The 13,759-nt window shown below is 49.3% G+C and overlaps 1 protein-coding gene across 6 annotated transcripts in view; it reads right to left on the bottom strand.

The window, feature by feature from the left end:
* Positions 1–13,759, bottom strand: part of N6AMT1 (N-6 adenine-specific DNA methyltransferase 1) — a 454,595-nt gene that overhangs the window by 228,145 nt on the left and 212,691 nt on the right. For all 6 annotated transcript variants that reach the window (XM_069629785.1, XM_069629784.1, XM_069629788.1 and 3 more), the window contains one exon: positions 8,166–8,295. In XM_069629785.1, the coding sequence (XP_069485886.1) occupies positions 8,166–8,295 (130 nt within the window). The remainder of the gene's footprint in view (positions 1–8,165; positions 8,296–13,759) is intronic.

Consider the following 13,759-nt stretch of genomic DNA (forward strand, 5'->3'; position numbering starts at 1 on the left):
TAAAAAAAGAAAATGACATCACAAGTCTTTTTCAACCATTCAATTTTAAAGTTCTCAATTTCGTTTCAGATTCAACTAATTGCTCTCCTTCTACTTTCACTACTTTTATGATTTGCACATTTAATAATTGAAATTCCGTCCATATATTGCGCCACAATAGCTCATTTTCTTGATTTAATTGAGTGATCTCATGCACCATTTGAAATCACACATTTAAGTAATCAGTAGCACCTTGGAGAATAGTAGTATGTAGCAGTAGTGTGGTGTATGCAAACATAGAAAGTAGCCTGTTAAAATGAGCTCTGAAATTGACTTCTCTGGTGTGAGATTTTAGAAACAACTGTTGCCACTCGGCAGCAAATGTTACTAAGTAACAATAATAGACTGATGACTAGGAACATTACATTGTTTAGCAGAGCCTGCATTCTGTCGGAAAGTAAACACAGGGCAACATTATCTTGCTGCATTACAAACTAGACTATACAAGTTAAAATGAAATTTCAATCTAGGTTTTGATCTCTCTTGAGGTGTCTGAACAGCACACTGGCATCTTGAGTGTTTCCAATGAGGTCTACAAGCATGTGCATGGTGATGTGCAAAGCATCTGTGCATGAAGGTGTGAGCGCAACCAAGTGTGTTTCTGCACATATGCACAGAGATGCATGGAGAAGTAGGCTCAGGCATGTGTGCAGGCACATATAGGAACAGGAGTGTAAGCATGTAGTGGTGTGTGCTTGTGCAGAGATGTGCACACACATACATAGGTGGCCATTCCCCCATGTGTGCGACAGCAGTGACGTGTGTCACATGCACACCGCCCTACACACAGACACCCAGCTGCGTGCACTCACACACTTGCACGTGCATGCCCACAGCTGCACTGATGCACCTCTGGGCCTGCTCACGTAGCTCTGTTTGCACAGACACACCTCTGCATCTATGGAGTATTCCCTAGAGCACCTCCAAGTGTCTTAGCTGGTCATGTTTCCATAGGTCTGGGCATAATATTGCGAGATCCCTGCACCCTACAAAGCTAGAATCTCAGCACAACTTTACCACAATCAAGGACACACTGTCTCTCTCCACCACCCCCTTTCGAAGCAGGATTGCGGGTATCGCTTTGCCCATCATCATGACAACCTAAGAGACTGCCCCATTCAAGCGACCACTTACACTAAACAAACCACACACTAAGATCCTGCAGGGACGCTCCCCACTTTCGCAACGTATCATGGGATGGCGCCATGCAGAAGTTAAACTACAGGCAAGGAATCCTTCTAACGTTATATTACCACCACTGACACATTATAAGAGATTTCACTGCAAAAGCATTGTGGAGCCTCCAGTTCACACGCACATAAGAGTGTACACAAGCTCGTGTTCCCGCCCCACCGTCCTAACCCGCGTAGAGCCAACAGCCCTTGAACCTTACTCACAGAACGCCAAAGTCAGCAAGTTGCTGCGGCATAGATTTACACAGGCAAATCCCCTTCCAGCGGACTTTAAAACTGCAACAGAACCTTTCAAGCCTTCGATCACTGCCATAGAATGAGTAACTAAGCAATCTGAGAAACCAGGGCTAGAAAATCAGAACATGGGAGAAAAATTATTAAATCAAGGGCAACAAACACGGAACACACATGTAAATGGAGAATAACCAGATAGGGACCTGGATTACAGAAAGCAGTGGGAACAAAAGGGGTGCTGGGAACAACTGCTTGAGATACATAGTAACCAATTAGCAGAGAAAGAACAGAAAGATAGTTTCTTGCCCCCTTGGGATTGTGGCCAAGGAGAGGGATGCCACAAAGCCGAGAGGGATCAAACAAAGGCTGGTCATGAATGAGTTGTCATGATACTTCCTTTTCAGGGTATCAGAGCGAAAAACCAAGTCCACCTCAATCTTTTTCTCTCATATCTCCTTCTCCCAGGATCTCTCCTCCTTCCACCTATGTAGGGCTCTGTCTGCACTCTAAAATGGGATGTGCCCCCCCCCACCTCGTGGCAGCCATTTTACCGCATTTGGTGAACAGTGGTTTTGCCACATTTTTTGTGACATTTCTCTTTTTAGAGGGGTGGGTAAGGGAACAATCATTATGGATTTCTGGAGTAGTGTGTGGGGGGTTGAGGGGAAGGGTGATGCAAAACAGCCAATGTGACGAGATGCCCCAGATACTTTCCAGACATCTCAAAATGTGCTCCCTCAGTGGGTTAGCCCAGCCTTCAGCGACAGGCCCATCCCTTTATATTGTCTTGACCTCACCTTCCTAGGGAACTCAAGCTAGTCACCTATGCAGCTGGGTTGGAGACTGGCTGATGGGCCCCAACACCAATAGAGCTTACATTTTGATACAGAACTTGGGGTTGGTAAGTCTCTCGCCATGAACGGCTACTCTCTGCTTGGACACCCTAGCCCCACCCTTGAGGAGAACCTTCTTAGCTCAACTGACCTTATGTTGAGGTTGTGTTGTGTTTGGTTGATTGCTCACGTTCGCTGTCTTAGTTCAGTTTCAGTCCTTTCCCCACGTTTTTGCATACGATTTCTGCACCCATGTGAATGTAGCGGAGCATGTGGGAGCGTCTGACTCTACAGGACCACCAGTCATCAATTTTCTTAAATGGACAAGAGCTTGTAAGGTGGACATGTGAGGAGCCCATGCCTTCTCCTAGAGCCAGAGTATCCTCTCCACGCTGCTCTCTGGCTGTGGCAGCACAAGGCCCCCTTGGAGGCCCCATCATCCATCAGTAAGGTCAGGTAGGGGACTTTGGTATATATCCCGCCCCTTCCCTCAGGGCTCCCCTTTGGTTTTACGGTTCCTCTCAGTTTCACTTTTCCAGATGTTCTTATGAGGAGTGGAGTTTGGCATAGCCGGCCAGATAGCACAGCGAGCTAAGCGCTTCCCATGGTATCTGTGCGCAGCCTGCCGTGACAGGTTCAATCACGGCAGTGTCAACTCAGCCTTTCATCCTTCTGAGGTTGATAAATTGAGTACCACTCTGTGGAATAATATTGTCTACTGTTATTACAGTGCTCTGAGACCTGTGGGTATGTAGTGCTATTTGAGAAATACATTATTATTATAGCCATTTGATCTAGTGACCACCTTCAATCACTCTTAGACCCTCTGTGCCAACCATTTTTCATTCCCTCTTCTTCAGTTTTCCTAGGGCGTGTTTTCTTTAGTTCAGGCAAATCGAGATATACTTCTGTTTGAGAACTTTCAGATGACGCTCCATCTTGTCCATTGGGATACTTCCCTTTGACACTTCCCAAGAATGTCTTGCTTTGGCCTTCCGACGTGTCAGGCCGATCTCCTGCCCAAATTTGGTGTAACTCTTCTGAGGGGAATAGTTCATCGGTTTGGAGTCCGAATAATAGACCATTCACAAGGTTGCTGATTTTTCTGTTACCCAACATATACTCTCTACCGATGGGGGTTTCACCAATCACCGCTCTCCCAAGTTTCGCAAGTCATCAGCTTCTCATTACTTCCTTAGTGGGAAGGGGTCCAGTGTGGCTTGAATTCCACTGAATTGAGATACTTGGCTGACTTCTGGGTTTGGTGCCTTTCTTTGGTTAATGCTGGGTGTTGTATGTTGTCTCCTTTCATGAAGTTGGACTCTGGTGTTTGTGGGCTTCCCCCGTCAACACACTTCATGATGTCCACACATCAGTCGTGGTGGGGGGCAGCCAACGAATCACCTGGGAGATAAGTAACCAGATGTTCTGAGGTTCAATGATCTTATGCTCTCAACGTGCCCTCAGCTTCCATCTGCAGTGTTTTGTGCATCAACGCCAGGCTCAGGGTAAAGCCAGGATTCCGCACAATCTGGAGCGTGCGGGTCTATGGTGACTTTCAGGTTTGATGGCGGAGACTATCTGCTGTGCCTCTCCAAGCAGCTTCTCCAAGCTTATTATCCCCAGATGCCTCTCTAAACTGGGGAATCTGGGCTGAGGATGTTCGAGTTGCCGGGTTCAGTGGTATCTTCGATGAATGACAGAATTGCACATGGTAAGCAGGCAATGATTCCCTTCATTTACTTGAGGAAGTTGTTCAAAGTAGTTCAGCAGCAGTGCTGCCAAGTTCTCCAGACGTTCCATTGGAAACATAGCACACGTAATCTTGGTTTGTGGTCTGATGAGAGAGGTTGATAGTGGAGAGCGGATCCTGCAGCAAATGGATGTAATTTCCACAAGCAAGACCATTTTGAGCAAAGTTCCTTCCATCAGGAGATCGAAAAGTTGTAGATGGAAAAACTTGCCAGAGAATGCGTGATGAGCATCCAAGCTTTTTTATTCTGGCAGGATAAGCGCAGTCCTGCGACTCTGTCGATCAACCCGCGGCTTGGCTCACAGGCCTTGTCCATTCCTTGGTTTGGCTTGCAGGTCTCATACATCTGGACTTGTGTCATTTCTGGACAGTTGGTTGGCATGGTAAGGCCTCAGGACAGGGTGAGCTACCCGTTTTTTGAGTGGGCAATGGTGAAAGGGCTTCTTGTGGTCCTCTCCCTCTTTTCCCCCAAATGAAACCTTAGGGATTGAAACTCTCAAAAAAGTGTGGACAAAATGTTATGTTAGTGGGTCTCATGCCATGCACTGCTGCCATTAGCATGGTCCCTCTGCACTCTGGCGGATCTGAAAATAAGGAAGTGGTTGGTTAGTTAGTAGGAGGAGAGGGCACGCACACAAGTGCTTTTGCTATGGTGTTGGTAGTTTCAGTTCGAAAACCTGGTCACTGTGTGGATTTGCTTCTAGGTGGTCTAGGCTGGTGGGTATGCAGAAGGCATTTGTATCCAGATGAGAGGCCTTGTGTGGTGATGGCGTAAAGATGCATTGGCTGTGTTGACATTGTTGAGTTACTGGCGGTGTGGAGTTCTGCTGTTTGGTGTCAGTGTGTGTCTGGGTGGGGGGTGTTATACAAGTCATGTGCATGGGATAGTGGGTTTGCGTGCATTATCTTTGCAGGAGTATGGCAGGTTTTTAGTTTTTCATATGGGATACTGGGGAAAGGAGTGCAATCATGGCATGAGGTTAAGCCGCAGTCGTACTACGAAGCCTACTGTGCTTATGGCAGTCGATCTTACTTCTGACAGGTGTCAAGAAGATGAGAGGGATCAAACACACACATATATTTCCTTAATATTTCTTCATTAGGCTAGGTTACAGGGAAAGACCAAAAACAACTCCCTTAGGCCCAAGAACATGCACATAATAACAATCTGAATTAGGACCAAAAACAATGTGTGACATGAGTCCTCTCACAGCTTCTCAGGCTCCCTCCCAGTAGGTCCTAGGGGGGGTCATTAGATGTTTCCGGGGCAGTAATAATGCCAGTAAAAGGGCTGGTAAATCCATCACAAGCACTTTTAACGCACCAGGAAACTACAGGTGTGCCTGTGGGTGATACCTGATTTACCTCCAGCCAAAAACTGGAGGTAAATCAGGCTCCACTGGCAAATATTGCAGGAATTATCGGCGCTGGTAATTCTAGTGCCGATAATTCTGGCAATCCCCTCCATGGACTCCTATGGGACTCCATGGAATTGGGAAAGACCGCCCTTTCCGCAATCTGTAATATCCCGGAAATTCAGAGATATCTGGCGGTGGAAACAATAGGTCAGTTTGCCAGAATCCTGCTGTGTTACAAGCGGGATACCGGCAAACTTGTAATGAGGGCCTTGGTCTTTCAGAAAAGGACTGGTTTCTGGTATTTAAAGTTTTCTCTGCAGCGTATCTGTGAACTAGAGCATGGTGGGAAGATATCCTCCTCGGTCTCAAGTACAAATAGGGTCTTGTTGGCTGGCTCTGTAGTTGGTGTCTTGAAACACTCGTGTATAGGCGCGTTACAAATGCCATATCATATCATATCATATGTGTTACACATGGGCACCGAGCGGCTTTGCTCGGTTCACGGTGTTCCCGACTTCAAAAAGGTCAGGTGTCCTTTCTTGCTTCCCCGTTCTGGAGACGCTGGCAGTTGTTAGGGAAACCACGCTGCAGGAGTAAGCAGCGTCTCATAATCAGCTGACTCTGACGGTCCTTCGGCCAAATAAAAAAACACGTCGCGCAAGACACAGCGCTTCTAATTAGCGTTGCTAATCTCGCCATCGTTCGTGTGTACTCTCTTGGATGATTCCTGTGCCTGACCCCGGACTTGCTATCGGACTTGCATCTCGCACGCCCCTTGTCTGCCTTTGGAATTGCCGGCTGTTGACTCGACTTCGGAACGCCTCCGGACTTGCCTTTGTGTTATCCTTTATGGACAGTTTTTCTCCTCAGAACGCTTTATGACCTGCCTGTTGTCTGGCCCTTATTTGACTATGTCTCTCCTTCCCGCTGGTTATGTATTACGTTACACTTGTTGATCCGGTTCTCCGGTTTACATTTCAAGCATTGGCTGGACTACCGCTTCCTCTGTTTCCTGATTACGCTTCTTACTAATTACGGTAATATATTTTCAGCCATTGTGACTTGTCTTCTTAACATACTGCAGTCTTCTGTGAATAGACTTTGTGGATACCTCATAGTGCAAGCTGGACGCTATGCTGATTCCTTGCACCATCCCAAATCTAGTTGCGACCCTCGTGCCGTTCGGGAAGCTACCTTACTAACCTTCCCTGTTTATTATTTTATACCTCCATTGTGTTCTCTTTGGACCTCCTTTCATCCATAAGGGGATAAAACCTTCTCTTTACTTTTCTATCAATATTACCCACCTAACTAGAACTTCCAACTTTGAGCCTTTTCTTTTCTTTCTTTCCTTTAAAATTCCTCCTAAACTAATAGCTGCCAAACCTCCTTCAGGTACTCGCTCACATCCTAGATTTCCATCAATCCCTTTATGTTCTCATTTATTGCCTCTAACCTGTACCTTGTGTTTTTTGCAGCTTGGTCTGGCGGTGTGGTTCCTCCCAGCTCTTTTGGGTGATACACCAACCTGCCTGTTCTATTATTACACAGTCAAGGGGGTCCATTATCTTAAAGAGCTGCCTCAAGAGAGGCAGTCCAGTCTGAGGGGTCCTTTTCTGGACTATACTCAGCAGTGACAGAAGGTTCCGGTCCATTTGGTGTTCCTTCCTCTCAACGCCCCGGCCAGTCCTACAGGCGGTGAGTAACAGTGTCACATTGAAGACCCGGAGCCACAGAAAGACAGACAGCAACCACAAGGCCTTAACAGGGCTCTTGTTAGGCTTCTCTGATGGTCCCGATTCTACAGCTTACCAATCCACATTTTCTCTCCTCCCCAATATACTCCTCAATCAGGGATGCAGCTGATATAGGGATTGGCTGCTGGGCCCCACAGTTCTGATGTGGGACTTAGGTTTTGGTTAGTCACTCCCCACAAGCCATCCTCTCTCTGCTTGCCACACCCTGGCCTCGTCCTCTGACAGCATCACTCACACCGCAGCATCCATGCCCATATCCATGACATCACCAAATGTTCCTCACCTTAACAGAAACATCATAGTAATACAACACCACTCGTCAACACAGTGTCCTCGTTACCACAAACTTCACAACAATGCAGTGGCACTCAAGAAATGGTGTTGTTTCAGGCCTGCGAGTAAGAATGTTGCTGGGTATCAACGTGGTGATGACTGGTGTGGTATTGTGTGGTTGCAGTTAGGGCAGAAGTGGTGTGCTGATAAATGTTGCATTGCTGTTAAGGAGAGACACATGATTATGCAAGATCCATCATGGGCGTGGGAATGACTATGTGAGAGATGTGGTCGTGTGGATGAAAGATGGAATATTGTGCGCCACGGCATAATGGATGTGTGAGCTGCATAAGTGTTATGAGAGTGACTGTTGGGAAAGTTAGTGGAGCACTGGATCCGTCGATGGATGCCCTTTGTGCCATTTATCATCTGGTGTTTACTTACAATGTCTATTTACCTGCAACTATGAATAGATCTAAGCTTCCTTTTATACACAAGACTTGACAGTATTCCTTCAATGAGTAGCAAGTCATCTTGCTGGGATAGCTGCATAGAAAGGTTGCACTTTAGAGATGTTCCATTCTTACATAGCTTTCATGTGCCTATTTCAACAGTGCAAGTTACTCAAGTACACTGAGGGACAGGATGGGGACCACTGTGGTGGTTTATTCATTGAAAGATAGCAACATACAGATATTGTTGATATGTTCAATTACATAAATTACCGTTTCTTTAGTTCCTCTGCATCTCTTTCAAGAGCATCTATTAAAATGAAGGTGTCCTCAGCTGGGACATACACGTCAGAGAAAGGCGCTTGTCCAACGTGTGAATACAGCGGAGTTGGGTACATGGTATCTGTGAGTGAGAAAAGAAAACATGGACAATAATGTTATCATCGTGTGGAGAGTGGAGATTGGGAGAAAAGGGAAGAGGAACGAGCACATTTACGATCACATTTACAGAGACTTTAACCTCCTGAATGTGCAATGATAGGTCAGTTATGTAGCTACCTATCACAGCCACCAAGTACCCCTCCTCCCAGAATCAATAAACTAGAATAAAAATCACAAATCAGCTCAAGCTCACTATCAGGGATGACTAGCTTTCATCTGTCTCTCGCTCGTGCCATATCACTAGAGGTTGTAGCCTTAGTTCCCTAATTAAATTAAGATTCATACGATTATGACCATTCCCTCACAACCTGCTTTCTAAGTGTCATGAACCCCACGTTCTATCTAACAGCGTTATCAGAGTGGCGTTTGGCTTGGGTTACTATGGATCCGACCAGAACATCTCTCCTTCTTGCACACCTCAATCCCTCCCATTTTCTCCTGCTTTACCAGTTTCATTCCATCAATGAATATAGTTTTCACAGGCTGCTCCTGTCTGGTCAATTATAGCAGAGTGAGGAAAAACCCTACTCCCTGGCCAACGAGATCTACTATGGAAGTGTTTTAGTCGCATTATTTGAAAATAATCCTGGCCCCATCTGGCCATTCAGAGCTCACTGGAAGCTTAACTGCTTGAATAATGACACCTCTGTTCTCTCCACCATTCATCTACTCTCCTAAAGACTTGGTCCATGACAGGGGTGGCCAGTTTGCAATGCAGTGTGCCTGCGGACCAGAAGTGTATTTGCTTGCCTGCATAGGAATGAGATAACTCCCTCCACTCATATCCAACTTATTTACTTTCTGACGTTTCAGCAAACAGAGCAATTCCTTGGAATAAATAAATGTGGATATTATACAGGTTTGCCACATCACACCAGGTCATGATCAGGCTACACAGGTGCCCATACCTCAGGGCAGTACAGACAAGTCTGCAGAAAGGAGAGTGGAAGATGTCCTGTAAGCCCCAGCTTCAACACCAGCATAGGTCCGCTCACCCATTATGGTCCTATGGAGAGACTTCCCATGATGGGACTAGGCCTAGGCCTTTATTTTCTCTTTTTAGTTTGCTTGAAGGTCCAGGCTAGCCATGCTGTCTTTATTCAGAAAGAATAAATCTGTCATGCACATATCCGGAAAGCCAATTGGAGACAGATCAGACGTGGGTTAGTGTTTGAGAGCCTCACAGAGGTGCCACTCGTTTCTTTCCATAAGATTCTTTTGATAGTTTACCTTATTGTGGGCCTGCAGGATAGCTCAGGGGCAATGCGTTTGTCTTGGAAGCAAGACACACAGAGCAACACAGAATTGAATCCCGGTCCTGTGCTTAGAGACTGGTCTCCTGTAAAATAGCGCGTTATAAAAGATGAATTAATTAATTAATGTAGAGTCTGCATTCCATATGCTTAAGGTGGCATTTTTACTGGGCCACAAAGTGCCCAGACCCTTGACCACTAGCCAGAGGGAGAATGACAGTACAGTGTTCTTCTTGGATCAGATGACAGTGGATTTAGTAGAAATTGATTCTATTTCAGAGGGCGAGATTTCGTCCTCAGCCCATGAGAAGAGGTCATATAAGTGCTGGCGCAGAGTGAGGGAGGTCACCACAGAGGAGCAAGAGAGATAGTATCTGACAGAGAAGGGAGACAGAATCCGGAGAAGGAGAACAGGGACATTTTGAACCTTAACAACATCAAGCATTGCAGATTCTCCAATTGTACAGCCTTGATATGATATGATATGATATGATATGGCATTTATAACGTGCCTATACACAAGTGTTTCAAGGCGCGACGAGGCAAGGGAGGAGGAACAGAGGGAAGACAGACAGCGATCCTACTAGGCCAGGTGTCATTCAGATCGCGCAAGTGCAAGGGAAGGGGTAGGAGGAGAAGTGCGGGGGTAAGGGGGAGAGGACAGTCCAGTATATGGGATAAGACAGTAAATAAACAATAAGTAAAAGTACAGCCAGCAGGTGGCAAGTGAAAGGGTAAGTGCAGACAACAGGTGTTAAGTGCTGGTAGTGGGACCGTAGGGGTACAGAAAACAGTCACCAAGTGCGGGGGTTTCCAGGAAGGCAGTACAGGAGTGCTACTGCCGAGGGAAGAGACCTGGGCCCGAGATCAGAGGGTGGCCAGGTAAGGTTTTGAGGTGCTTCCGGAACTGAAGATGATTCTCCTCAGGTTTCAGGGAGGCAGGGAGGCTGTTCCAGAGGGAGGCCCCAGCCGAAGAAAGATCTGACACCAACTCGTTGCTTGGAGAAGCGACTGACCCTGAGGGAGTTGGAGGCAGATGAGCGAAGAGCTCGAGAAGGAAGGTATTTAGGAAAAGAGAGTTGAAGGTATTGAGGCCCCAGGCCCCAGAAGGCCTTGTGGACGATGCAGAGGGTTTTGAACTTAATCCTCGCAGCCACTGGGAGCCAGTGCAGAGATTTCAGTCCTGGAGAGATGCGATCCCTGGGGTTGAGGCCAAGGCCAAGTCTCGCAGTCTTGTTCTGGATAAGTTGCAGAGGGCAGAGAGTAGAAGCAGGCAGATTTAGAAAGAGGCTGTTGCAATAGTCCAGCCTGGAGAGAACCAGAGCTCTGGAGACAGTGAGCTTCTGGGGGAAGGAGAGAAAAGGAAGAATACTGCTGAAGAGGTGCAACTGGTAGTGTGACTTCTTAGAGACGTCAGAGATGTGAGGAGAGAAGGAGAGTGTGGAGTGGAAGTTGAACCCGAGGTTTTTAGCCTTGTAGGTGGGAACAGGAAGGGGGTCAAGAGAGGCCGGCCAGAGAGCTACAGGAAAGGAGGGAGCGGGTGTGCCGATGAGGAGAATCTTAGTTTTACTGGCATTAAGGCAGAGGTCATTGGCGGCACACAACTCCCAGATAGCAGACAGACAGTCAGAGATGAGGGAAGTAGAGGAGGTGGCCGAGGGTAGCCTGAAGATGAGCTGGGTGTCATCCGCGTAGAACTGAAGGTTGGGGCAGAGAACAGCTATGCGGTGTGCCAGGAGTGCAAGGTATTGGTTGAACAGCCAGGGAGAGAGGTTAGACCTCTGGGGGACACCACAGGTAGAGAAAAAGATAGCTGAGAGGAAGGACCCAAGTTGGACCTGGGAGGGTCGGTCGGAGAGGAAAGAAGTCAGCCACTCCAGAGCCTGACCAGTGATACCCAGGTTATCACGGAGACGGTTGAGCAGGATGGCAAGGTTGACACTGCTCTCCAACCTTGACTCCAACACTAGGTGTTGGAGTCAAGGTTGGAGAGCAGGTCTTAACAGATGTTCAGGAGAGCAGTTTCCGTGCTTCTGGCAGCTCTGAAGCCAGACTGATGGTCAAGAAGACAACTAGGGCTGTACCGAATAGCATATTTAGTATTCGGCCGGATACCGAATAGTTTGTCAACTATTCGGCCGGAGCCGAATAGTGAGCCGAATAGTTTTTTTTTTTAGGCCCCCCTATGCAATACAATCTCGGGCCACCGGCTTTGGCCCGGTGGCCCGACAAACACAACATTATTGCGGTGAGGCCGCGGGGGTTCCCTGTGGCCCCGCGGCCTCACCGTGGTGAGGGAGCATGGGGGACACATTAGAAATGGAGGCCGCCGGGGTCGGCAAAGTGCCCCGGCGGCCTCATAACTCTGGGGGGGCCGCGGCCCCCCTATGCAATACAATCTTGGGCCACCGGCTTTGGCCCGGTGGCCCGACAAACACAACATTATTGCGGTGAGGCCGCGGGGGTTCCCTGTGGCCCCGCTCCCTCACCGTGGTGAGGGAGCATGGGGGACACATTAGAAATGGAGGCTGCCGGGGTCGGCAAAGTGCCCCGGCGGCCTCATAACTCTGGGGGGGCCGCGGCCACCCTATGCAATACAATCTCGGGCCACTGGCTTTGGCCCGGTGGCCCGACAAACACAACATTATTGCGGTGAGGCCGTGGGGGTTCCCTGTGGCCCCGCGGCCTCACCGTGGTGAGGGAGCATGGGGGACACATTAGAAATGGAGGCCGCCGGGGTCGGCAAAGTGCCCCGGCGGCCTCATAACTCTGGGGGGGCCGCGGCCCCCCTATGCAATACAATCTCGGGCCACCGGCTTTGGCCCGGTGGCCCGACAAACACAACATTATTGCGGTGAGGCCGCGGGGGTTCCCTGTGGCCCCGCGGCCTCACCGTGCTCAAGGGGTGAGGGGGGGCACATTGGAAATCGAGGCCGCCGGGGTCGGCAAAGTGCCCCGGCGGCCTCATGAGTCTGGGGGGGCCGCTCCTGTAGGAGCGGCCCCCCAATGCAAAATAAATGTCGGGCCACCGGCTTTGCACCGGTGGCCCGACCAGCATACCTGCTGGTACTGCGGTGAGACCGCGGGGGTGCAGGGCACCCCCGCGGCCTCAGCGTGGTGAGGGGGATGGGGGGGGCACATTGGAAATCGAGGCCGCCGGGGTCGGCAAAGTGCCCCGGCGGCCTCATGAGTCTGGGGGGCCGCTCCTGTAGGAGCGGCCCCCCAATGCAAAATAAACGTCGGGCCACCGGCTTTGCACCGGTGGCCCGACAAACACAACATTATAGCGGTGAGGCCGCGAGGGTTCCCTGAGGCCCCGCGGCCTCACCGTGGTGAGCGGGATGGGGGGGCACATTGGAAATCGAGGCCGCCGGGGTCGGCAAAGTGCCCCGGCGGCCTCATGAGTCTGGGGGGGCCGCTCCTGTAGGAGCGGCCCCCCAATGCAAAATAAACGTCGGGCCACCGGCTTTGCACCGGTGGCCCGACCAGCATACATGCAATTACTGCGGTGAGACCGCGGGGGTGCAGGGCACCCCCGCGGCCTCACCGTGATGAGGGGGTATGGGGGAGGTCACTTACCTGGTGATTTCTCTGGGTCCGGGCATCTGCTGGAATCCGTCTGTTGGCATAGGAAGCGAGGGAAGGGAAGAACTGTTCCCTTCCCTCGCTTCCTATTTCAACACGTTAGGCTGGTTCCTCTGTGGTCAGACTGCAGAAGCCAATAGGCAAACAGCTTGTTTGGCTTCTGCAGCCTGAACACTGTCAAACATTCTATGATTGGCTGTCATCTCCCAAACAGGGAGAGGGCAGCTAATCATAGAAAGTGGACTTCGGCTTCGAGTCCCTAAACAGAAACTATTCTGCCAAAGCCGGATAGCTGTATTTCAGCCGAACTTCGGCAGAATAGGGACTCGAAGCCGAAGTTCGGTACAGCCCTAAAGACAACCAACAGATTCAGTGTGGAGATTAAGCTGGGAGATGGCCAGTTTCTTCAGGAGCTTGCCAAGGAAGGGAGTGATGGAGATTGGGCGATAGCTAGCCGGGCACAAGGGGTCAGCAGAGGGTTTCTTAAGAAGAGGGTGCACAAGGGAGTGCTTCAGGGGGATGGGAAGACTCCAGTGGCGAAAGAGTGATTGCAGAAATCAGCCAGGGTAGGAGCCAGAGAGTCGATGT

Source organism: Ambystoma mexicanum, chromosome 12, assembly GCF_040938575.1.
Source record: "Ambystoma mexicanum isolate Mex_15411 chromosome 12, UKY_AmexF1_1, whole genome shotgun sequence".
In the NCBI taxonomy this organism is placed as follows: Eukaryota; Metazoa; Chordata; class Amphibia; order Caudata; family Ambystomatidae; genus Ambystoma; species Ambystoma mexicanum.